The following is a 24,486-nucleotide window of genomic DNA, read 5'->3' on the forward strand; positions in this document are numbered from 1 at the left end:
TACATATCATAAAGGTTCTGAGATGTTTCCAGAATCATTGACCTAACCAACAACTGAGATCATTCGGGCATTTACAGAAAAGATGAAAGCAGCAATCAGTTAGAAAAGCCTCAGGCAAGGAAGAAACATCAACAACTATTGGGAATACCCAGAGACTCATGGAGAAAGGGGGCAGATGAAGACTTGGACCAAATGGGAACTCACATGTTAGAGAAATCATACACAGTACACAATGAACTTAGAAAAGAGAAAATCTAATGTAAAATTACTCACAACAATGACATGAAGTAACCATTGTTACAATTACAATCACACTGAAGTGTTGCATACCTAAATGATAGTTGGCAGGTTTATATTCCTGATAGCACCTGATTCCAAGAACATCCTTTGAAATCTCTTCGAAAGTTCCCTGAAGCGGCTCCAAGACTCTCATCTGAGGCCTTCGAGAGTCCACTCCCAAGCTTGCTAACGAGAGATCTGTTTGCTTGTTGTAGGCCAAAACTACCACATGTTCATCCAGAGGCCCGATCCCGCAGACATAAAAATCAGTTGTAAACATGTACACTGTAAAGAGAAGAATCTACAATTATTCTTTAAGTCAAAAGGTTATGAGGATCTACTTAAAAAAGCCCAGTAGGTGAGAGGGGTAACTGCAGTACCTATCATGTCTTGTGTGACGCACTTATAGAAAGCCACTAACACTTTTTTTTTTGCAGCATCCACTGGGTTCCAAGCTTTATTGCTTTCTGCCTTTTACTTTCAACTACTTCCACGGATCTCTGATCACCAAACTCTCCAACTTAATTAACATTAAAATATACTGCAGTTTTTAACTTATTACTTTAGAAAAATCTTTGAACCTATGAGTCTATAGACTAAGAGCGATTCAAGGGTCTGTTGAAGTACTTTATAATAAATCACACAATCTAGGAAAACAATGTTTTTACACAAAATAAAATTTTCTTTGTACATTCATTAATTGTAAAGTGCTTTATGCTGAGTAATGGTTCTTCAAGCAGTCCCAACTTGGTATATCCTTAAAGGCAAAGTCCCTACTGCTCATGACCACACCATCTTTCAACATCCTCCGAGGCCTTATTTTTCTGCACAAACCTTAACCACAATGAGTTTGGGGCAGGGAGGAAGCTACTAAGTGTTGTGATTACTGGGCTAGTATAAAACGTACAATTTATTTTGTACAAACAATATACTACTTGTTCATTACATAAATCAATTGTAAATACTCTTAATAGGCCGAATAAGAGACAAGTGCAAAGAGTAAAAGGTGTAAGGCTGGCAGAGGATCCGGTTGGAATCAGGAGCCATTGAGAAAATCTTTAATCATCAATGGCAGATTCAGAGCAAAGGGACGTAAATAACAGTCCAAAACTCCAAATACAAACTGCTCACCAATCAGACAGCATAAAAATACTCTAAAAAAAATTCCTTCAATCAATACCAGCTGCAAGGAATGAGGATGAATCCCATATCATTTCCAAAATGATACAAACAACTGTCTCACCAAGCAATCACTCCCACTGAGTTCGCATAAGAAGATTTACATGTAATGTCACGTACATAAAACCTTAAAAGAAGCTTTTGGACTATGACAAGTACCTGCCCTAAGAGTGGTAGAGGGCTCCAAACTGACTTAGAGGGCATGGAAATTGTAATCCTTGATCTTGAACTGGGTGAGGTCTTTTTGTAAAATGTCCAGGTGAGCAACAGAGATCACCAGATGCAGTCAGTGAGAATTAGTGTTCAAGATCACAATACAAGCAGTTCCCAGTTATCAGTGGGGGGTCCGTTCCCAGAGGGGTGCTGATAAGCAAAAACCGCCATTAACCGAAACTCGGTGATTTATGCCGCCATAATGGCATTTATGGCGCCGATAAGCTCCGTTATGGCGTCTCTATTTGGTATGGTATGGCACCATAACTCATTATTGGTGCCTTATGGCACCAATAACCAGAGCTCAGCCCATTATGGTGCCATAAATCGCTGATTTTATGGCACTAGACAAGCGCCATAAAACCGGATTGCCGACAAACGAGTCTGCCAATAAATGGGGACTGCCTGTATTTCTGCAACAGATATGAAGTTATGTACAAGAAAGATAGGTCTTGATGGCTCTTACTAAACAAAGGAGACTGTACTCGTCAGGAAATAAAGAAGGAATAGCAAAGGAATCACCAACTGAACCACACTTCCATGTATTGAGTCTTAACTATGAAGTCTGGAGCACAGAAAGCACCCTACTTACATACAAGTTATGTTCTGGAGAGCTGTTTGTATGATGAATTCTTTGTAAGTTGGTTACAGTGGTCCCCCCGTATTCGTGGGGGATGCGTACCAGACACCCCGGTGAATAGTTAGAACCCGCGAATGTTTGGAACCCCTATAATAAAAATGCTAAAAACAGCCTATTTTGTTAGTTAAAACTCAAGAAAAACCACTGCAAATTTTCATACTTGGTTTTTTTAATAGTTTTATCACAAAAAGTGCATTTTATGATGAAATTTATAAAAAAAATGATATTGTTATGATACAATAAAGTTTGTTCATACTTACCTGGCAGATATATATATATAGCTGTATTTTCTGAAGTCCGACAGAATTTCAAAAACTTCCGGCACACGCAGTGGTCGGCCAGGTGGTTAGTACCCATTCCTGCCGCTGGGAGGCGGGTATCAGGAACCATTCCCATTTTCTATTCATAATTTTTATTTCCACTGTCCCCTGAGGGGAGGTGGGTGGGTACTTGATTATATATATCTGCCAGGTAAGTGTGAACAAACTTTATTGTATCATAACAATATCATTTTGTTCATGAAACTTACCTGTCAGATATATATATAGCTGAATCCCACCGTTGGAGGTGGGAAGGGACAGAATAGAAGGATTTTGGGAAACAAATGCATGCAGATGATTTACATCTTGGTTCCACCTGTTAGCATAGCTGACTTCGTGATTACTGTCACCCAAGTCTGCTTCTGCTTTACTAGAGTTGCCAGCGAGGTAGAGACCTATAAAGCTGGTGCACTCCAGATGATCTGTCAACGGGGGCGTGACCACAATGTGACTAGACCATAGTTGACCATACCATGAGGGCTAAGAAGTACAAAATAAATAATATATAGTATATATTATATATATATATATATATATAGAATATATTATAATATAGATATATATCACCACCTGACCAACCTAGCCAAAGTTAAGTGTTTTTAACTAAGGCTTAAGAGTTAAGAAGTCGCCATTGGTGGCGACTTCAATAACTAAATTATGAGCTCTTCCTAACCATTTTCTACAGGATAGGATGAGTGGTACTTCTTGCCCCCAAGATTGTGTCTGCAGACACGTATGGCCCTAGCGAGCAGCAGATCTCATATGCCGTCTTCACATCCCGCAGGAAGTTGTGATGAAGAAGCGAACACCAAGAGTTGGCTTCGCTTAAACGTTGGTACTCAGTATGTTACTGAGTTGCCATGCTCTGTTGAAATGCTTCCGAGGCCGTGCCTCACCCTCTGTGAGCATTCAGATCAAAAGATTTCAAATCTTGTGCAAAACACATGAAGGAGCCTTTTTGAAAGAACTCCTTAACACTAAAGCCAGGGTGTTCTTTGATATGGGCAAGTCTGGTCTTTTTCGGAACACTGCAGATTGTCCGAAGGACTTCGACTTTCTTTAGTTTTATGTAGATAAAACTTGAGAGACCCGACAGGGCACAGGACTCTCTCTGGCTCTTGCCCAATAACTTTTGTCATCCCTTGATTCCAAGCTCCTGGCCCAAGGACTAGACGGGTTTCCATTCTTAGGCCACAACAGAAGGTTTAGCGAACACACCGCATTGTGTTCCCTAAAGCCAAAACTTCTGACGATGGCTTAAAACCTCACTAACCCTCTTTGTTCCAAAATCCTAAGACGGAGGTACTGAAAACAGGTGTTTCCAGCACCGGCGACAGAAAAATTAAGAATAGAAAATGGGAATGGTTCCTGATACCCGCCTCCCAGCGGCGGGAATGGGTACTAACCACCTGGCCGACCACTGCGTGTGCCGGAAGTTTTTGAAATTCTGTCGGACTTCAGAAAATACAGCTATATATATATCTGACAGGTAAGTTTCATGAACAAAACTAGGAATCTGTGGATATTTATCATAGAAAAATACCGCAAATGCACGAATTTTCCGTGAATAATGCAGGGAAATGTTCCCGAGAGAAATCCGCGAATGTGTGAGTCCGCGAATCCGGAGAACGCGAATACGGGGGGCCCACTGTACTGTACTCTTCATGCCTATTTAAGCACAGTATTATATAGTCAATACTAGAGTACGTTTTTTCATCCTAAATCACAATTCACCGTATACTACATACGGTACTGTATTTTATGGAACAGGCATGCAGAACAAAAATGATATTGTTAGAATACAATAAAGTTTTGTACATACTTACCCGGCAGATATATACTTAGCTTATGTCTCTGACGTCCGACAGAAATTCGAATTTCGCGGCACACGCTGCAGGTAGGTCAGGTGATCTACCCCCCTGCCGCTGGGTGGCAGGAATAGGAACCATTCCCGTTCTAGAACCAGATTTTCTCTTCCACCTGTCTCCTGAGGGGAGGCTGGGTGGGCCATTCATCGTATATATCTGCCGGGTAAGTATGTACAAAACTTTATTGTATTCTAACAATATCATTTTTGTACATGCAACTTCCCCGGCAGATATATACTTAGCTGATTGACACCCTTGGTGGTGGGTAAGAGACAACTATTTACTGAATAGACAGGTAAACAACATACGTTGTAGGTAATAAAAAAAATAAAACCTTGGTTCCTACTTGTTCAGGCGGAAGATTCCATGGCTAATGCCTAGGAATCTGCTTCGCCTCAAGAGCCTCAGCGAGGATGTGACCTATGGCTAAGAGTTCTTGTGGGTTTGTCGATGGGGTCTTATCCATTTACTCGACAGAGCCTCTTACATGACAATATGCCTATGCCTAGTGGCATAATTAAGGAGCACAACACCGATCCCGATCACCTGATCCTAACACGAGGGTTAGTGCTTAGAGTTGAAAAGAGTTATCCCCAAACTCCTTTCAAACAACCCAAAGAAAAAACACGACGTTAAATAAAATTTAACTCACTAGTTTAAGGATCAGTATCGCTCCCTATCCCAGCAATGTATCCGCAGACACGTATCAACCAAGAGAGAAGGATCTCTCGTAGGTTATCTTGACATCCTTCAGATATGGGAAGTCAACACAGAGTTTGCATCTCCCGTATGTGACAGCTAATATGTCCTTATGACATACTGTTAAGGAAAGAACAAGAATTCAGAAAAGCTCGCACTTCATGCGCTTTTAATTCTCAGCTGTTTGAAGGAATCATCAATGCACTTGTCAAGTGCTTAGGAGATCACATTGTCTCAAAGAAAGGCCAGGGCATTCTTTGATATAGATCTCTTCTGTGAAGCCTGGAGCCTGGCTAGCGCTTCGTGCCTGGCAGGCGCCTAGCGCCTGTCAGGCGCCTAGTGCCTGTCAGGCGCCTAGCGCCTGTCTAGCGCCTCGCGCCTGGCTGGAGCCTTGCGCCTGAATGGCGCCTAGAGCCTGGCTGGAGCCTCGCGCCTGGATGGCGCCTGATTGGCTCCTCCCTCCTGGCTAGCGCCTCGCGCCTGGCTGGAGCCTTGCGTCTGGCTGGCGCCTTGCGCCTGGAGCTTGGCAGAAGACTTCATGATTACTGTCTATGAGTCTGCATGCCTCAAGAGTTTCAGCGAGATAGGGACCTATGACTGACAAACCCTTCTGGATCATGTCAATGGGGGCTAGCCTGCTTACACGACAGAGCCTTCTCGGATCGTGCCAATGGGGGCTGACCCACTTACATGGCAGAGCCTTACCTGTATCATATCAATGGGGACTAGCCCTCTTACATGACAGAGCTTTAGGTTTCTCTTTACTGGAAGGAGCCTTGCGCCTGGATGGATCCTTAATCCTGACTGGAGCCTAGCCTTGAAGGATCCTGGCACCTGGATGGCGCCTGGCTGGCTTCTAGAGCCTGGCTGGCTCCTAGAGCCTGGCTGGCGCCTCGCGCCTGGCTTGGCTCCTCCACACTTGCTGGAGCTTCGAGCTTGGAAGAGTCTCTAGGCTGTCTGGCGATGTCCACATCGGACACTCTTATATCTGTCCGATTTGTTCGCCTCTGGCGCATTTGCGCCAGGTTGGAGGCCCGCTCCTTCTCAGTATCCGACCATGACAGAATTCCTTGGAACTGTCCGCCTCTGGCGTTTTTCGCCTGTATTGGCATTTGGCGCCTGGCTGGCGCTACATTGTCCGAGAGTCCTGAACAACCACATAGTCTATCAGGAGACTGGAGAAGGGAGGAAGAAATTCTTCCCCTTTGATCTTTTGGCCCCTGGCAAGGGGAGGTGATTGTAGTCAGCTTACATCCAGTAGACGACAGGATATCTAACAATACGAGAGAGAAGAGTCTTCCTCCGAGGAGGATCCTTCGTGAATACTTCCTTTGCTAACGAGATCCCTTCTTACATGTTGATGAGGTTCCTCGTTTGCAGAATCTTCCCTATCCTTGCCCGAAGGAAGGGAAGGAGTCTGGAAGTCGAAGGAGACTCCGATCTGAAATTGGGCGGAACCCTGATTTCTAGCTCTTATTGTATCCTTCTGAATACCTTCTGGGAAGCATTTCGAGCCCTCATCGCACCCCGAAGACTCTGTAGGCAAACGTTTAAACCATCTCTTCTTCTGTAGATGAAAAAGTAAGTACCCTCCCCTGCTGGCAACGAAACTTCTATCTGAAAGCGGCGTTGCGTCAGGAATAGAGGGTTTTAGTTCTTTTGCCAGACATACTATGCTAGCAAGAACCATTGCCGAGTCTCCATTGAATCTGATGCGAGATTCCAATGCACAAAAAATTCACTTGTCTTCTTGGTCGTTTAGGGCTAAGAGAAACAAAGAATTCCTTCATAAACTTTCTCAAAGAAGTTTGATGAGGAGCAGTTCCATTTTGTCGGAACACGGAATCCTTCGTTGGACCACAAAAAAAAGATCACCATTCGAAGTACATGATATCCTACTCTTTTTTTGTCGTATTTTGCGGTATCGTATAAGATCCCGAAGATCTTAATCTTCTGTTATCTCTAATTCCCCTTGTAGAGACAGAGTATAACCTTTTACTGCGTTCTTTGATAGCAGATATATACCTAGGTGATTCTTCCCTCTGAAAGTGAAGAAAGAACCTCGCTATGTGGTTCACAGAGGTATCGGAAGAGGACAGTTTCCTCATTCCATCTAGCACGATCTGGCAGCAATTCTATGTCTTAGCCATGACTATTGTCATTTACCTTGAAAAATCCTCTCATTCATGTCCACTTCTGGTCAGTCTGCACGTGGAAAGACTCAGAGTGGAGAGGTTTTTCAGGTCTATTTATAATAGATTCTGATAGAATATCCAGATACTCTTGGAAAAGCCTTACGAAACATGCTGTGAGAAGAACGTGACTTCTGTGAATCCAACCTCTCTAAGGCCAAAATGAGGCATTGCATCCTCTCTTCCTTTGACGCGCCCATTTATCTTAATATCTGTTAAGAATTGTATAACTAGGGGAAAAAAGACTAAAGTTTATTCCCCTTCTTTAAATTAAAGATGTCGTATATTGCTACCTCTCTTGGTTCGAGGAAAGGAAGCAGTCTATAGGAAGCCTGTTCGTCTTCTACCTTGCGAAGAGATCTATGAAGAAGACTTTACGCAGGTTCTCAAAACTCTTTTCAATAAATGTTAGACATACGTTAACAGTTATTATCTTCGATCGAGGAAGGTTCTCACGGACATGCAAAATCTTGCATCGAACCTTTAAGGATCGTTACGTTCCGTGTCTGTTCCCAAATAGGTTCTCTTTTGTTAACGCGAACAGGGGCGAAAAAGAGATTCTCGATGCTCTTTGCGATATGAGAGAGTTGTGGAATTGGCCTAAGTGATTAAAAAAAAATCATTTCATCATTCCTTGTAAGCGACCCCTTTCCGATTAAAATGGGTAACGAAATCAGGAACGAAATCTTGCCGTTACCGAGCCTCCGAGAGGCTATGGTTTGTTTGTTTGTTTGTATGGTGTTTTTACGTGACTTCCGAACCACGTCGAGAGTGAACTTCTATCACCAGAAATCCACATCTCTCACTCCTCAATGGAATGGCCGAGAATCGAACCCGCGACCACCGAGGTGAGAAGCAAACACCAAACCAACACTACTGGAGCTTAGGTTAATAACTCGCTAAAACGAGAAAATATCTTGGATGGTGCTTCTGGCGCATTGCGCCAGGCTGGCGCTTCTGGCGCAATTTGCGCCAGGCTGGCGCTTCTGACGGCTTTGCGCCAGGCTGGCGCTTCCTTCTAGTTCTTTTAAGGTTATGTGCCAGAACATCTGTGCCCTTATGTACCCGACATCCTTCACGTGTTTAATTCGTTCTTAGTAGGATAAAACTTTTATATACGTAGTATAGTCCATTCAGGGAAACAACTTCTGCCACTAAGAGAATGTTTCCCATCCGACTCACCCTCCCATTCTCCTTGAGCAATATCCGAATTCTAAAAAGGTTGTTGTGCGTTTCTCGAAAGGATGAGAGAATTATATTATATCGTGCTCTGCCGTATTAGAATCCTTTATAATACTGTCACATTGTGGTAAACAGCATTAATCTAGGAAACCTTTGTAAGGATACTAGGAATTCTGTAGTTAACCTCGGTAGTGCATAAGACTTGACCATATCGTAGTCTTAAAGTGAATTCTCTTCTACTACATTCATCTTCTCACTAAGCATGTACTTAATAAGCCATGCTTTCGTAAGCATGAGAGCATCATATAATATAGTTCCGGCTGCGTTAGAATCCTTTAATAATGTTACCTACGGTAAACCAGCATTGAAATGTTGTAATATCTTTCTTATTGAAAGCTTCTTAGCAAAAGGCAGACAATATTTTATTTATGTTTGCTTAACTATCCCTCAATCCAAGGCTAAAACCGCGATTGTAGGGGAGAGACACGGTTAGTTATTCCATCAGCAGGAGAGAGACATGTAACCAACCCTCACTCATGACCGACACCTACATGTTACTGCGTTGGTCTCTAAGGCGCGATAGCAGTCTCCGTTAGCCGTCTGGCCTTACTCTTCCAGAGTTGCCAGCTACTCCATTAAATAAAGGAATCTTATAAAATTATAATCGAACTTCAGGAAGTTCTTATTCATGCATATTTAAGCGAAACAAGACTTCGATAAATCTAGAAGCTAAGTAGGTGTTGTCTTAACAATCCCTTTAAGCGTAGTCCTTCCTAGGAAATTCCTGGAAGGATACTGGTAATTGAGTTGCTCTGCAAAGAAGTAACTACGGTATGTGTGATTTGCCGTATCGTATTCTCATACAGCAGATACTCTACTACCTTCTTTCCCTGCCGAGGCAGATAGAGAAAGGAAAAATTTTTACTGTCTTCGTTCTTTTCGTTAATAGAATGATAGAAAGAGTATATATATCTCCTTAAGGAAGGAAGTTAATCCAGGAACTCTTTAAATCTTCGTGATTTCCTCATAAATCGCGGAAGAGACAGAATTCCTGTTCATCTGTAGGGTTTACGGAAGGAAGTAGATATTTCCTATCCGCCATCATACCCAAACGTCGATGAGATTCTTATAAGAAAAACTCCCAAAGCTCTTGCCTCTTCATAACGAGGGAAGAGCATGAATGAAGGAGAGAGTCCGCATTGAGAGGAACTGCCAAACACAGGAGTCTTCTGAATAATGAAAAAAATGGCTTCTCTTAGTATCAGAATCCTTCTGACAAACGCGACGGCCGCCTGTGCGACATCTTGCACCTTTGCCAGGGGAAAGTTGCTCAAGTTAAAAACTCAAAGAGGAGCCTCGCGACTGACCTCTCTCTCATAAGAAGATTTGGAATATTCTGGCCTGGAATGTTCCGCACGCTAGAAAGGAGACTCGCTCCTGGAACGTTCGCTTGCGTGGAAGGTCCCGTGCGCCCTGATAGTTCCGAGCGCCTACTAGACCCCTTTTAGCCCGGAAACGTTCAATGGAAGGATCGTTCTGATTGCCACTGTACTATAAGGCTCCTTGCTCTAGCCGTCTGTTTTTCTGGCGCAATTTTGCGCCAGGCTGGCGCTTCGTCTCTTTGAAGGCGCCTTGCGCCAAGAAAAAATTTTCTAGAAAAGAACGCGGCTCGCGCTCAGTTGCTAGAACGCGGCTCGCGTTTGGTTGTAGGAACGCGGCTCGCGCTAGTCTGTTTTCTGGAACGCGGCTCGCTGCTGGCTGTTGGAACGTGGCTCACGCTAGCTTGCTGGAACGCGGCTTCCTAAGTTCCTGGCTGGCTCTTGCTCAGTGTTCTCTTAGTTTTCAGAGAACGCGCTAGATCATCAAAACATGACAATTTGTCCAAAATTGCATTTTTCCTAACTATACAAACCTGAGGTCCTTTTACAATAGGAAGGTACTAGCGGCAGCTGGATAGGTCCGTAAGCTTTCGAACAAGGGGTTCGGTAGTTAACTGCTTGTCGACAGGACGCGCGCGCGACTGGGAGGTAAACAAATCACTTTTGCTTTTGGCCCAAGCAAAAACTGCAGAGTGAGGGGTGGCATGAGGTGGGGCTATGTGTAAAAGGACCTCAGGTTTGTATAGTTAGGAAAAATGCAATTTTGGACAAATTGTCATTTGTTCCGACACGGCATACAAACCTTCGGTCCTTTTACAATAGGAAGACTCACTTCTTTGGTGGGTGGAATCTGAGTCTTTTGTGAACAGGACTGGTGTTCGCCCAACCTTGGAAGCCTCCCTGGTCGTAAGAGCGAGGGAGGGATCCAAGCCTCTGTCCGATTGATCGGGGTGTGCACCCGCAGATCAATGGTCAGACCTCTGGACCAAGTACTAAGAGAGAGGCAAGCGTATCTCTTCGTACCAGCAAACAAGAACAAGTTCCTATTTGCAAGAGGCAACAACGTTATGGTTTGTCTCTTGTTGGCATCCACTTCCCCCCCCACCCCCCCCTTGTAGGAGAAGTGGTGGATATTCGCTCCCATCCCTAGTGAAAGGGATAGGATGGGGCTCTGTCGAGTAGCTCACCGGCATCTCGTCCTTATCCAGCAAGGGTGATGACCGTATCCCTCTACCCCACAGGTAGAGGGTTAGAAAAAGATAGGAAGAGAAGCCAGTCACTCTCTCATTCACTTATCTATTCTTACAGTCACACCAGGACTCGATGCTGTTCAGCCTGCTAGGGTCTGGGTTAGCTAGACGTGTTGAGCAGCCACCACGGGTCCTAAGGAAAACGATCCAAGGACCGTGGGCAATATCCAAAAGGTAGAAGGAGGTGCCAGTGTCTGGTTGTACAGACCCCTGCCTTCAGTACCTGCGCCACGGAGAAGTTCTTGTGTAACTCGAGGGAGTGTACTTCTAGGTCATCTTGGTGCTGACGAAGAGTCTTCAACACTCAGCCTGGATGTCGAGTTTCTTCAGAAAGCGCGCAGGTCGCGCTTCACAGGACAAAGCAGCATCTCCTTCGCATCGAAGGCGGTGAAGTCCATTAGGGAGGGGATTGTGAAGGACTCTAACCGATCGTCAGGAACCGAAGGGTTCAGAGTCTTCGCTACGAATTCGGTACGAAATCGAGCGTCACGAATCCCCATCCCCTGGATGCTTGACTTCGCAGGAAAAGTCATGCAATTACCTCAGAGGAAAAGAAGGGAATTGTCGTATGACCTATCCCTCTTCTCGACTTCGGTGATGTCCTGTACCCATACTGGTCTATCCGTCTGCAGCGAAGTTGTTGTTCTCGGTAGTGGATAGGACACCGACACTCAATGGTGGGTGTCGATGGTATGGGTACTGACAAAGCCGTTAGGACGAAGAAAAGATTGTTATGGAACAACCGAACTAAGTCCACAGCGAAGTTCGCAACAGACTTGGGCGCTCTGACAGCTGCCTACTGACTGCGTTCGGTAGGAGGCAAGTTGTCCAAGCACCCGAGCAAGTCACGTGACCTTCGCCTTAACAGGGTTATGCCAAGAGACTAAACAAATAATTTGTTCGTCACCGATGCCAGAAGGCAAGGTGATGACTCTCTTAAGGCATGTGCCCAACAGGCGAAAGTCAATTGCCTTCTAGAGACCGAGGTCCTTGATGGCAAGATATCTCATAGTATAGTTGATTCTCGGGTAAGGAGAAAACAACACTATGTGACGTTGAAGACGAAGGTGTACAGAAAATGCAACCTACGTCTTCACAGCTGAACCGAGAAGAAGGATTCTCAAGATTCTGAACCTGTGCTACAAAGACTGAGAACGCTAAACCGCTATTGATTGCTGTCCGGTGAGGATCGTAGTTGCAATAAAAGCGGAGCGCTTCCAGTAATGAAGACAGGGAAACTACTGCCTGAAGAACTGCTTCTCATGGGCTGAACATTTGGAAGTAGAGCTGTCAGGTCGGAGAGTAGGCGATGTCTTCTGACATATCTGTTAATTCGGGGCGAGCAATGAAATTGCACACCTACGAATACGAGATATTTTGAAGACAAACTCAGATGTCTGCAAAAAATCATTCGCATTATCGCAGTGCGATGCAGCGGTTGACTAGTACAGATTCTGTTTTACCGTGCGGTAAACAGAAAGATGAAAGAGTCCAAGAGATATCTCTGTTGAAAATTCTCGCAATGTCGAAGGCGATGAAATCGAGCGTCACAGCAGTAGATGGTCCTTCATTATTGCGAGAATTCCCGTTAATCAGAGACCTAAGTCCATGATTGTTGGGCAGAGATACGGTTCGGTAGTCAATCCAACCAGGGGAGAGAGAGAGACGTATCCGACCGTGCATCTCCGAGACCTAGCTGATACTGAGCCGCTATCAGGCAGTTCAATACGCAGTAGCTCTCGGTGACTGTCATCCTGAGTTGCCAGGTAAATCCATTATTCCACGAAGGAATGCGTTCGGCTAGAACCATCGAGCATAAAGAATACGCTCGAGCAATTATATTTAACCGAAACGGATTTCGGTAAATACAAAGCTGATGGTGTTGTCATGACAATACAAGTATCTAAAATCGAAACTGATAACTGCTGGGAGGTTGCAGGCAACCCCGAGTTGCAGTTCAATTAAGATACAATTCGTCTCGGTCACAAACCGTAGAGTTAACTACGGTATGCGCCTACCCCACGGACAATTCAACTGTTAAAGAATCATGTCGCGAGGGTAATATACGTAGTATATTTGTAGGTTCTGTACCACGACCTCCATCCTAAAATCTCTTTTCCCTCGAGGAATGAGAATAAGGATTGGAGATCGACCGCCTTCGTTCTCTAGTCAAGAGAGTGAAGGAGAAGTCTTTCCCAAAGGAAAGCTTCAATGGTGAACAGAATACCGAAGACGATAGTTCAAGCCAAACTGGAAGTTCCCGTCCGTTCTTCTCTATTCCAGGTTAAGCGCCTACTGTGAGATACTCTTCTTTCAGCAGCAGTCTTCTTCCAAATGCTAGAAATTACAGGAATTCGAGCATAAGCGAGGGTTCCCGATTATCGTGTAACAATTATCGGGGATTCTCGCTCACTTTGGACCGTGGTCTCGCCTAAGTGTTTGGAGATCGTAAAACTCGAACACTCTGAGTGCGCTAGAAATTCCGTAGAATTCTAAGCACTCTGCGAAACCCCCCACCGAATTCGTCAGACGATATCGGCTGGTGGTCCTCTCGATTCCCGTAGCCCCCCCCCCAGGCAGAGAAAAGGCAGGATCCCTCTCAATGACCGGGGCTTACGTCAGGTAGGACCCGAAGGTCCCCCGGTAGCGCAGCCCCTAACGTGGGATCTTACAGAGAAATCTCTGTAGGATCCCTCCCCTTTCCCTCGTAGCCGTAAGGAGAGAGGGAATGGGGGAGGAATTGGATACTGGCTCGCCTTCCAGCGGGATCTAGCAGTTGGAGAAGAAAAAGGAGCAGCCATCGCCTTACGGCGATGGCCTCTCAGACCTGGGAAAACGTATCGTCAGGAGAAAACGTTTTCCCGAGGAGGGTTACGAACTCATACTGTAGGTTAGTGTCTGCCGCCACTGTGAACGTCGTCTGGGTGGGGCTGATCGACACCTGACAGGAGAGAGCCGATACCGCTCCGACTCATTCCAGTCCTCGTCGAGGTCGAAACCTCAGGAGGACCGAAGGGGTATTTAAATACGTTTGGTGTCCGAAGACACGTAGTAAAACGCCTCTGTCGCAGTAGAGGAGGTGAAGTAGCTTGTTTTCGACCGTCCAGAACTGAGAGAGCCTTCTTGTCCGGAGACGAGGAGACTACCTGGTTCAACACAGTCGGCAAGCTCCGATCGCGGCAGACCCACCGTCGATTTGGGTTCCCTCTCGGGCCCCAAAACGACTCGAGCCGAGACGTGGCTCTGCTGGTGGGAGCGGCGATCCTTCCCCGAGGTCATTGTGCTGACGAATCAGCGCCGTAACCTCGGCAAAGTTCTCTGGATCTCGGAAGTAACAGCATCTCTTGCAGAGTGGGACCGTTAAGCCTCCCTTCGAACAAGAGCATATTCCGAAAACCTTCCTCCTAAGAAGGGGGAACAGCAGACAGCCCTCTCGGTCTTCCCCATCCACTTGCGCATACGTCCTGGCCGGTCAAGAAAACCGTGCCTGGGCACGTAGGGCGTTGTGGTGGGATCAATGAGGGGCGCACCCTCACTCCTCAATACCTCGCTCCTCCGGTGTAACCGAGGAGGTTGAAGGTACGGGAGAGGCAGACCTGACGCTCCCTCGTGCTCGCTGGCAGAACCAGCAGGCTTGGAGGGCTGCAGGCGATCGTCAACCCGCGGTGGCGATCGAGCTGCAGGCCTGGTCGAACCGTCTCGCTGTGGAGAACGGCTGGACTGAGCACAGCGGCCCCGATCTCGAGTGTCAGAAGAGCTGGTGCTGGTTGCCGTACCCGGTCGCTTTCTGTGAGAGCGACGGTCAGGCGACCTGCAGGCTCCACTGTCACAGTGAGACCGGTGCTTGTCCCTCACGGCACGTCACGTCGCTGGTTCCAGCGTGGCTGGCACCGGCGAACGAGGAGGACCTCTTCCCAGCCTCAGCCCGTGGTCGGTCGTGGACCGTCACCGTCCCCGGGTAGCCAGCTGTTCGCCGCGAGAGTGAGAGCTGTCTGGTGAGAGTCGCATGAGCGGCTGTACCAGTCTTCCGCCCCGTGCCTAACCTGACGCTGAGCGGACTCAGAGGTCTGGTTCCTGGCTGACACGGTCGTGGTAGGCGACCGTACACTCGGTCCCTCCCGCGAACGAGAGGCCGAGACGGACCCTGATGCAGTGGCAGAACCACTGACACCAGGCGAGGGAAGTACCGGTGTTAGCCGGTACCCCTCTGGTCCCGTAGTCTTCTTCCTTGCGGAAGAAGAGACGGGCCCCGCTCCCGAAGGAGCAGGAGGACCAGCGGAAGGAACCCTCCCGTCCCACCGAGGTGAGACGGGTCCCGAGAAGCTCCCGAGGGAGGCGGCAACCTTCTTCTTCCTCGGCTGTGAAGCCTTAGAAGTCGAAGGGGAAGAGGCGGCAGCCGACGACGATGAAGAAGATGAAGACGACGACGACGACACCTTCCTCCTCTTCTTCGTCAGCTTCCTCAGGACAGACGTAAGATCTGCTATCCAGGGCGGAGCCGGGGCTGCTGTAGCCGAAGCCACAGGCCCGGACGCACCTGTACAGACAGACCAAAGTCTGGGGTAGTACCACCACGAAACAGGGACGACATCAGCAGGTATGGGCATCTCAGGAACAGCAGGCACAGCCAGCACAGCATCGGCAGGGACAGCCAGCGCAGCAACGGCAGGGACAGCCAGCGCAGCAACGGCAGGGACAGCCAGCGCAGCAACTGCATGGACAGTCAGCCCAGAATCGGCAGGTACGGCAGGCAGCACCGGAAACACAGGAAGTGGAGCAGCAGCCAGCAACATCCTGGTACCGGCGGCAGGTCCAGGGGCGAGCTCTAGGGCAGCGGAAGTGTGGTCGCTGCAGAGCAGGCGGCAAACCACGAGCGGCGGCGGCACGCCCCCCTCTCAGTACGGCGAACGGCACTTCACAGCGGCTGTAGGCAAGACTGTTACCACGTGAGGCGAGTACACCAGGTGAGGAGGGACGTCGTCACCTGGTTGCGTGGTCACCACTCCATGGGTGACCGCAGTAGGCCCAGACATAGAACCGCAGCCCCTGGACACTAGCACGCCTGCAAATGGAAGACGACCCATACCTCACCAAGGTCCACCTCGTGGCAGTAGCACCTGCGGAAATAACAGTAGTAGCGATTAGTGGGGGGGAAGTCCCCTCGCGCGGGGGGGTGAGCCCTCTCCGAACGAGTGGAAGAACCCTAATACAATTGTACATCGGGCACCGAGCGCCCTCCCCCGCGCTCGACGGATCGGGCGAGGAGAAGAACGCCGATAACCTCCCCCCCCCCCACCCCCCCCCCCAAGGGGAAGGGCCATCTGTGGGAGCTGAGCGGGGGGGGCGGTTCTCCGTTCCCCACCCCCGCACAGTACCCATGTACCCAACAACAATATAAGAGCCCGAGAGCAATCGTGCCAGCGGCCCGAATGCAAGGGCATAAGGATCAATTCCCTGACTGAGCGGAACTTGAACCAAATAAATATTGATGCAATCAATAATAAGGAATAAAATGAAAATGCCATCTTGCATTACGATTCACTTCACAATGAATAAGGGCTCGGATCGAGCGCCATTTGCGACCCTCGGTACCGAGCGCAAGGGTGAAAGGATGCATTCCTTACCTTTATGGATCAAGGTTTCTGGAACCTTGATCCATAATGAATTGATGCAATAAAAAAAAAAATATATGAAAATGAAAAGACTACTTGCGCTTGCGATTTCACTTCATACAAATAAAAAGGGGAAGGATCAATTCCCGGGAATAGCGGGGAAACATTGATCCCAGTAAAACAATGCAATCTCAATAAAAATGAAAATGAAAAGAACTGCACTTGCGATTTCACTTCATTCAAAATAAAAAGGGGAAGGATCAATTTCCGGGCCGGGTAAGCTCGGAAACTGATCCAAAATGAGTATTGCTACAATCAAAATAATATATGAAAATGAAAAAGAATACTGTACTTGCGATTCCACTTCCATACTGAATAAGTTTCCGTGCCGAGCGCATTCGTTCGGCAACGGGCATACAGGTCAAAAAAATATAAATGAAAAGAGCACTTACTTACGATTTTCATCTACACATTTCCAACCCAATATACGCTCGGAGCGAGCGCTCCCGCCCTCGGCACCGAGCATACACAATACGAGGATCATTTCTGGGAAAATGAATTCCCGCACTTACGCCCTTCAGTCCCGGCACTCGGGTAATCGGAGGGCGTGGTGAAACCAAGATCCTTTAATTCACAATTGAATTCAATGAAATGATTGTACTTACAATTCAGTTTCACTAGATAAAAAGCAAAGAAAAACACAATCATGCGAAAAGCAACGACGATAAAGCGGGCAGAGAGCGATGATACACGTCCACACGCCAGCAGGCCGAAAGCAAAAGTGGTTTGTTTACCTACCAGTCGCGCTGCGCGCGCCTGTCGGACAAGCAGTTAACTACGAACCCCTTGTTCGAAAAGCTTACGACCTATCCAGCTGCCGCTAGTACCTTCCTATTGTAAAAGGACCGAAGGTTTGTATGCCGTGTCGGAACAAATATACATTCTTCGTCTTTTCGGATGTAAGATGAAGAGACGCACTTTTTTAAGGATGCCTTTTCAATGGCTATCCTTGGCAGTCTGGGACGCTCTACAGAACCTGCCGAGGGGACGCCTGACCAGTGGGGATTCTCTGAAACCTCCTTACGGCTTTCGACATTCCTTCTCCCCTGGGCTTGGGAGCTTGAAAGAGGTCTAGGCCTGGGAGCGAGACAGAGCCGATCAGACGCACCCTCCACTGCAATGGGGAACACTACTAATCACTTCTTACCTTTCAATAGCTCGCATTTTGAGCCACAATCCTTGTCTTCAAATTGCAATTATGAATTTGAAGTTTCTGCGAAGTAAGAAGGTGATGAGGATGCAACACTACTAGTACTGTTAATACTCTAATTGCTCGTTAGTACGAGTTTCCAAAAAACTTTTAAAAGAAACGTATCTAGTTACATGCTTTACTGACTCCCTAAAGTAGGAAGTCAGTATATTTCCTCAATCAATTCTAACACTTATTACACGTATTAATGAATAAATATTAATATTTCCCTTTCTTGCAAACTATGTGAGTGTCTACCGAAAATTTCGGTAGTTACACGTCATATATTCTTCGAAATTTTCAAAGCCAATTTCATTAAAAAGTTAATAAAAGCGTATGCCGAACCAAAGACCCAGTACTTCCCTGCAAAAGACAGCCCAGAAGATCGATGGCGATGAAAAACGAAAATCAAGTCAGGAGGTAGCAACAACATATGTTGACACTACCGCGACAGAGAAAATCTGGTTCTAGAACGGGAATGGTTCCTATTCCTGCCACCCAGCGGCAGGGGGGTAGATCACCTGACCTACCTGCAGCGTGTGCCGCGAAATTCGAATTTCTGTCGGACGTCAGAGACATAAGCTAAGTATATATCTGCCGGGGAAGTTGCATGTACAAAATTTGAACTTACAGGTGGCAAAGAGGAGTGCTCTGAATACAGTTTTAATTCGTGAGCCCATTTCTTTGTATCTCTAAATGTTTGTAAGTTGAAATTCTCACAAGTAGGGTGGTGTCTGTATACAAGATACCAATGGCCAGAATAAAAGACTTCTCCAGCCTAGGTATGAAGTTCACTGACATGCTTAAAGGAGGCAAGAGTCAGTACAACACACATGTACATGCTATTGTAATAATTCTGTTGTCTTATTCCCAATGTGCAAACCTCAATAAACATTTGCATAAAAGGACTGTAATGTGCAGACCAACCTTCTGCAGAACAGAAAACCCAAATCTGGAAAAACAATACAATGGAAAGAAGGAAATGTCAAATGAATAAAACACATACAAAGGTACTTTAAAAAAAAAAACTACATTCAATAAGCTTACTTCAAACTTAAGAACACTTTCACGACCAGATTAAGTTTTAACGCTACTATTACTACGTCACAATTAAATTTCTCTAGCACTGACTAAAGCCTATATGCCTTTATAATCTACTGTTAATTTCTTTATCTTTCCCTTTTTAATTTATTATCTCATTACGTACTCTAATCATATTTTTCATATTTTTCTCTTCTCAAAAATGGGCATTTGATTACTATGGAATCTTACTTGGCCGCTTTAGCTCGTTCCATATGCACCCAAGGCAACGTTAAACAAGTAGGAATTTTGCAAGAGCAGTACATACCAATCTCTAGGTAATACGGTGGGAGATCCACCAACCCAGGGGAGACTTTCGACAAAGGACTCGCTCGCTCTCTCACACGACACACCTTCACAGAGTCTCCCCATCCCACAATCAGCGTTCGGGAATCAGGCCAGCAAAGATGTGGTGGGTACTGATCGCATGGCAGACTAAACAAAGGAAAAAGTCATTAATTCACCATTTTCTTGGATCACAACCCCACATTACCAAACCAAACAATGAATTAATTCACTATTATTATAATTATATAAATTTGAAGACGAACCCTATTCATATGGAACAAGTCCACAGGGCCTATTGACTTGAAATTCAAGGGAAAGAGAAGGAAGAGATCTCACTTATTAACAAGAAAATATAAATTAATAAATAGATAAAAATGTATTAAAATGCAAGGAGGTTACTATTAAGGTGGAACGTAATGCATTACATCTTCACTTGAACTTCTCTAGTTTCAATTGCACGACATCCTCTTAAGGGAGAACTGTTCCCCAGTCCAAAGGTGTGAGGAATAAACGACCTCTAGAACTGAGAAGTTCCAGTGATGCATTAAATGATTATTTTCAAATAAAATAAATACAAAGTAAGTCACTCACGCTAAACTATGATCTCGCTTGATCAGAGTGATGACCGTTCTCGTGTTCATTTCCATTACACGCACCCCAGAGTCAGTTGCCCAGGCTAAAAACTGCCCACACCACTTCATAGCACGAGCAGGGCCACTTCCCTCACTGAGCACAGTTGGTTTCAGCTGGCCAAACATTACCTTCTCATACAGTGTCACCTTATTGGTACCTGGGATCAAATAAATGCATTTGTATAAAGTATACTACTCAAAATCAGCCAGTCTTTTCAATATTTCTATGTAATATTTTCCCCATAAAGAGGCACTATATAGTATATTCTTTTCAACTTCCCTCTGTTAGACTTTTTGTTTATCACACATGAACATTCTACTCTATGAAAGCATGCTGGGCCTATTCAAGGCATATATTGTTTCATGTGACTGTGAGCTCAAGCTTGATAATTAATTGATTCAATTTGCTGCTCATACCAACGACAAAACGACGTCCCGAACGTGGTTTGTGGTAGTTGGGATCCAGAGCAACACTACGGACAGGTGATTCCATAGTCAGGTTGTGAGAATTTTCAAGAGTGTACAGACCCTGCACTACAACCTGTAACCGACAATCAAAATTATGCTATTATCATTCTTACTGAAACAGACAAGTAGAATTATTATTACTATTTGCACAATGGACTCGTTCTTCAACGAAAGGTAGGAATTGGAGCATAACACAAGAATAAGGGAGCTGGAACTCTGGGGAAAAATTATAAAAAAAAAATCACCTGAAGAATCTCTTAATATATTAGTTTGACGACCCAATATTGGTGCACCTAATAAAAAATCAAGTACCAAATGCTAATATGACTTGTGTAATTCAATGCAGATTATATGAAGGATCTCTGCTTTGTCTTTTTAATCCCAAGAACATAATACAGGCAGTCCCCGGTTATCGGTGGTACCAGTTAATGGCAATACGGTTTTATGGTGCTTGTGTTGCGCCATAAAATCTGTGATTTACAGTGCCATAAGGGGCGAGTTTTGATTATCGGTGGCATAAGATTAGGATGATAGAGTTATGGCGCCATAACATACCCAACAGAGGCACCATTAACAGAAACTTGCCGCCATAAGCGTCATAAATTGCCGAGTTGGCGCCATAAATTGCCGATTTTCAGTTAATAACAGTTTTCGCTTATGAGCACCCCACTGAGAACAGAACCCCGCCAATAAATGGGGACTGCCTGTACAGGCTGTATCTGATTATGTACAGAAATTGAAAAGGGTGCAATACTGAAAACTTTCTTCTGAAATCTGTACCTTTCGATCATGGGAACAGGATGCTACGTAGTCTCCATTGTCATCCATGTCGATCATGGTCACTGGACCCGAGTGGGGATGGAATCCTTTGACCTTATTTCCTTGATGATCGAGGACATGAATTCGCCCCCAGTTGGTACCGATGATCATCAGCTGCAAAACAGATAAAGAAAAACTGCATACATCTGCAACAGCATGCATTTACACTTCTCAAAAATTTAATAGGAGATTTTTACGCAGCATCTAATTCACAGTGATGTAGTATCAACCCCTTAAAATACTACCATGTGTTTTCCACCCACTATTTTGAATCTTCCAGTATTCTAAAAAGACCGCAAGTTAACTCCTTAAAATCTCTTAGGTCAGGCTGTAATGCAATACATATGTCATCATCAATACTACATAAAAATAATTTAAATATTAATTACCAATAGAAATAAAAATCATGTAACATTACAGTCACCTTTTTCAGAGTTTGATATGAACTGTAAATTACTGTCAAAATACCTTGGAGTTGGCAGCAATGCAAGATGCTCCATCTCTCTTCAGAATTTCTCGCAGGTCACCAGATATCCTTTCATATTTGAGCTTGGGTTCCTCCTCTTCCTCGGAGTCCTCTTCCGATTCCTCTTCCTCTTCAGCATGAGGGCTTTTCTCTTTGTTGTCAGATTCTGGAGCTGCAGTTGCCATATTTGGTCTGCTCCAAAAATTGGTATACTATGCCGTTTTTTGGTATCCTGAAACTAAAATAAACCAATATCTCACATACTAAGAAGGTTCTGGTATACAATGAATGCGGGAGAGAGGCAACTAGACAAATAGTACTGAAAATGGAAATGTCAGGGCAAAGACCTGTAAGAACAGATACAAATCATAGAGAGACTTATATAGCAACATAAATGAAAATGGATCACCTGGTATATAATCATTAAAATTGAACATTATAAATATCTCTGAACTTCTCTAAAACAACAACACGCCAAGTATAATTAGAACTTAGAGTTTTATTACCAAAATAACAACAGATATGGAAAATCTTTTGACACAACATTGTAGGTAAACTTTAATCAAAGATTGATATGATCTATATAACTGTCTCCACTTTGCTCTAGACTATTAACGTGGACTTCAAAAGTTCATGAAATCCATCTTATCTTAATTACGACTATAAGAGCAAACTTAACTGTTTTTCAGATGAACACGAGCAAAGTCTTCTCTGCAAATACAGTAGCTTACCTTCTGTACATTTGGGAATCCAGTCTAAATGAGTTTACTCTGACACCAGACATTCCATCAGTGGGGGGGGGTGGCATTGGTAGGGCAAAGATATTTTTTGAGAGGCAAAAGAAACTACACAGAACAAATGTAGTAATTCTGTAATTAGTAAAATATACTGTTTTTTAAACGCTGTGGTTAACAGTTGCTAGGGGAAGGAATATCTGCTTTTGATCAACAAAGGGTTAAAGTTTAGCTACAATAGACATTTCAACTGAGAGGGACAAGCATCTGACTTGGGGGGGGGCCAGGCCCCCTGGGCCTCCCATAACAACACCACTGTCTGAAAGTGTGCCATGCAAAGGATAGCATATAATGAGTTTACAGTAGCTCTGATAACATAATTTTGTAAATGACTTCTTTAGCTTATGTTAAGCCACTTGCATTTGATAAGAAAATCCTTTGGGACACTATCCTCTTTCCTATAAACTGGATCTTGGAAAGGTAGCTGGACTGTCAATTAGTTTTACCAATTGCCTATGTAGCATTGTTTAATACAATAAATATTTCCCTTTACTTTAGGCTAATACTAGGGCAACCCTAACAAACGCTACGTTTAGTACCAGTCTCATGGGTACATTTTGTGCTTTGCCGGGGGCAGGGTGGAAGCACCCTATTAGGTTAGGTAAAGGTAAGTCTGATTAGGTTATATTCCCTCTGAAATGCCTACTACAAAAATGCCCACTAGGCCTACAGTTGCCCAAACCCCCTACTCTGCATTCACTCCAATTTTTTTATGCATTCTTTTTAAGCATATTCAGGAAAGTTAAGAACAATACTGAGAACTGGCATTAAAGTAAAATAATCCCTAATGAAATCATTCTGGTAAATGTTAAGGAGACGGCCACAAGAAGATATCATATAATAATATAATTTTTTGACAGAAGGATTTACAAAGGATGTATGAATATATGCCCAGAACAGGTGAGATAATTTCAGAAACTGTCCAAGATAATGAGGAATTTACTGTCCGTTGTTTATGCTCTCACATTAATCCCCGAGAGGAAGCTGTTACTAAACAGGGTGCTGTGTGGGGCAGAGCTTCTGCCACGTTTAGAAACCAGCTCCTTGGGGATGGAATAGAACTGAGTATGGAATTTAGGCCAAAGGCCAAGTACTGAGACCCAAGAAGTCATTCAGTATTGGAATGGAAACTGACAGAAAAAAAGGTTTGACAGATTTAACAGTAGGAAAACCTCACAGTTGCATTATGAATCAATAGCAAGACAGAAGAAAGAGAATATGACCAGTGGTATAGGAATGAAAGAGGAAGCAGGGACAAAGGAACGCTGTAATGAACTTCAAGTAATGCTTACAGTGCACCACAAGGTGCACTTTTAATACTGACCCTCCTACGGAAGCCCCATGGGAACGAACAAAAAAACAAACAAAAATACGGTGAATCTCTTGGTATTTCGGTAGATTTCTCAGAATTATCTCACTAGTACTGCATTCAATTCAACCTTTTATAAGCTAGGTCTATAGTATATAAATTTCTTTGGCCAAAAAGATTATGTGTGGGGGCTAGTTCTGCAGACGTAAACAATCCTTACCTTTCCTAGAATGCTAGGTCCTGACCTAACCTGGAACCCCCGGAATTAACACTAGGTTAAAATATCAAATGGCCACCTGGCCTCTACCCTAGCGCAACCACCTTCCCGAAAATCAGAAATTATGGCCCTAATTTCTTACTTGAGAAAAAAACTGACTTCGAGACGAAAGTAGAGGTCTCAAGGTGTTGCTTCGATGGATGCTGTGGCTGGCTCTTGACTAACGTCTGTCCTGAGTTACAGGATGTGTTATTTGGGAATGGTAGAGACCAGGTGGCAGTTCAGTATTTTATCCTATATATATGAATTTGTTTGGCAAAAAAAAAAAAAAAAAAAAAAAAAAAAAAAAAA

At 44.8% G+C, this 24,486-nt stretch overlaps 1 protein-coding gene across 1 annotated transcript in view; it reads right to left on the minus strand.

Annotated features, from left to right (window-relative positions):
- Positions 1 to 22,053, minus strand: part of LOC135199333 (vacuolar protein sorting-associated protein 41 homolog) — a 40,475-nt gene extending 18,422 nt beyond the window's left edge. Inside the window, exons 1-6 of the mRNA XM_064227271.1 lie at positions 21,818 to 22,053; positions 21,311 to 21,463; positions 20,480 to 20,603; positions 20,022 to 20,220; positions 19,411 to 19,577; positions 331 to 564 (exon numbers count right to left, since the gene is read on the minus strand). Coding sequence (XP_064083341.1) covers positions 331 to 564; positions 19,411 to 19,577; positions 20,022 to 20,220; positions 20,480 to 20,603; positions 21,311 to 21,463; positions 21,818 to 22,000 — 1,060 coding nt within the window. The 5' untranslated portion in view covers positions 22,001 to 22,053. The remainder of the gene's footprint in view (positions 1 to 330; positions 565 to 19,410; positions 19,578 to 20,021; positions 20,221 to 20,479; positions 20,604 to 21,310; positions 21,464 to 21,817) is intronic.
- Positions 22,054 to 24,486: the final 2,433 nt, after the last annotated feature.

The sequence above is a fragment of the Macrobrachium nipponense genome, chromosome 25 (genome assembly GCF_015104395.2).
Source record: "Macrobrachium nipponense isolate FS-2020 chromosome 25, ASM1510439v2, whole genome shotgun sequence".
NCBI lineage: Eukaryota > Metazoa > Arthropoda > Malacostraca > Decapoda > Palaemonidae > Macrobrachium > Macrobrachium nipponense.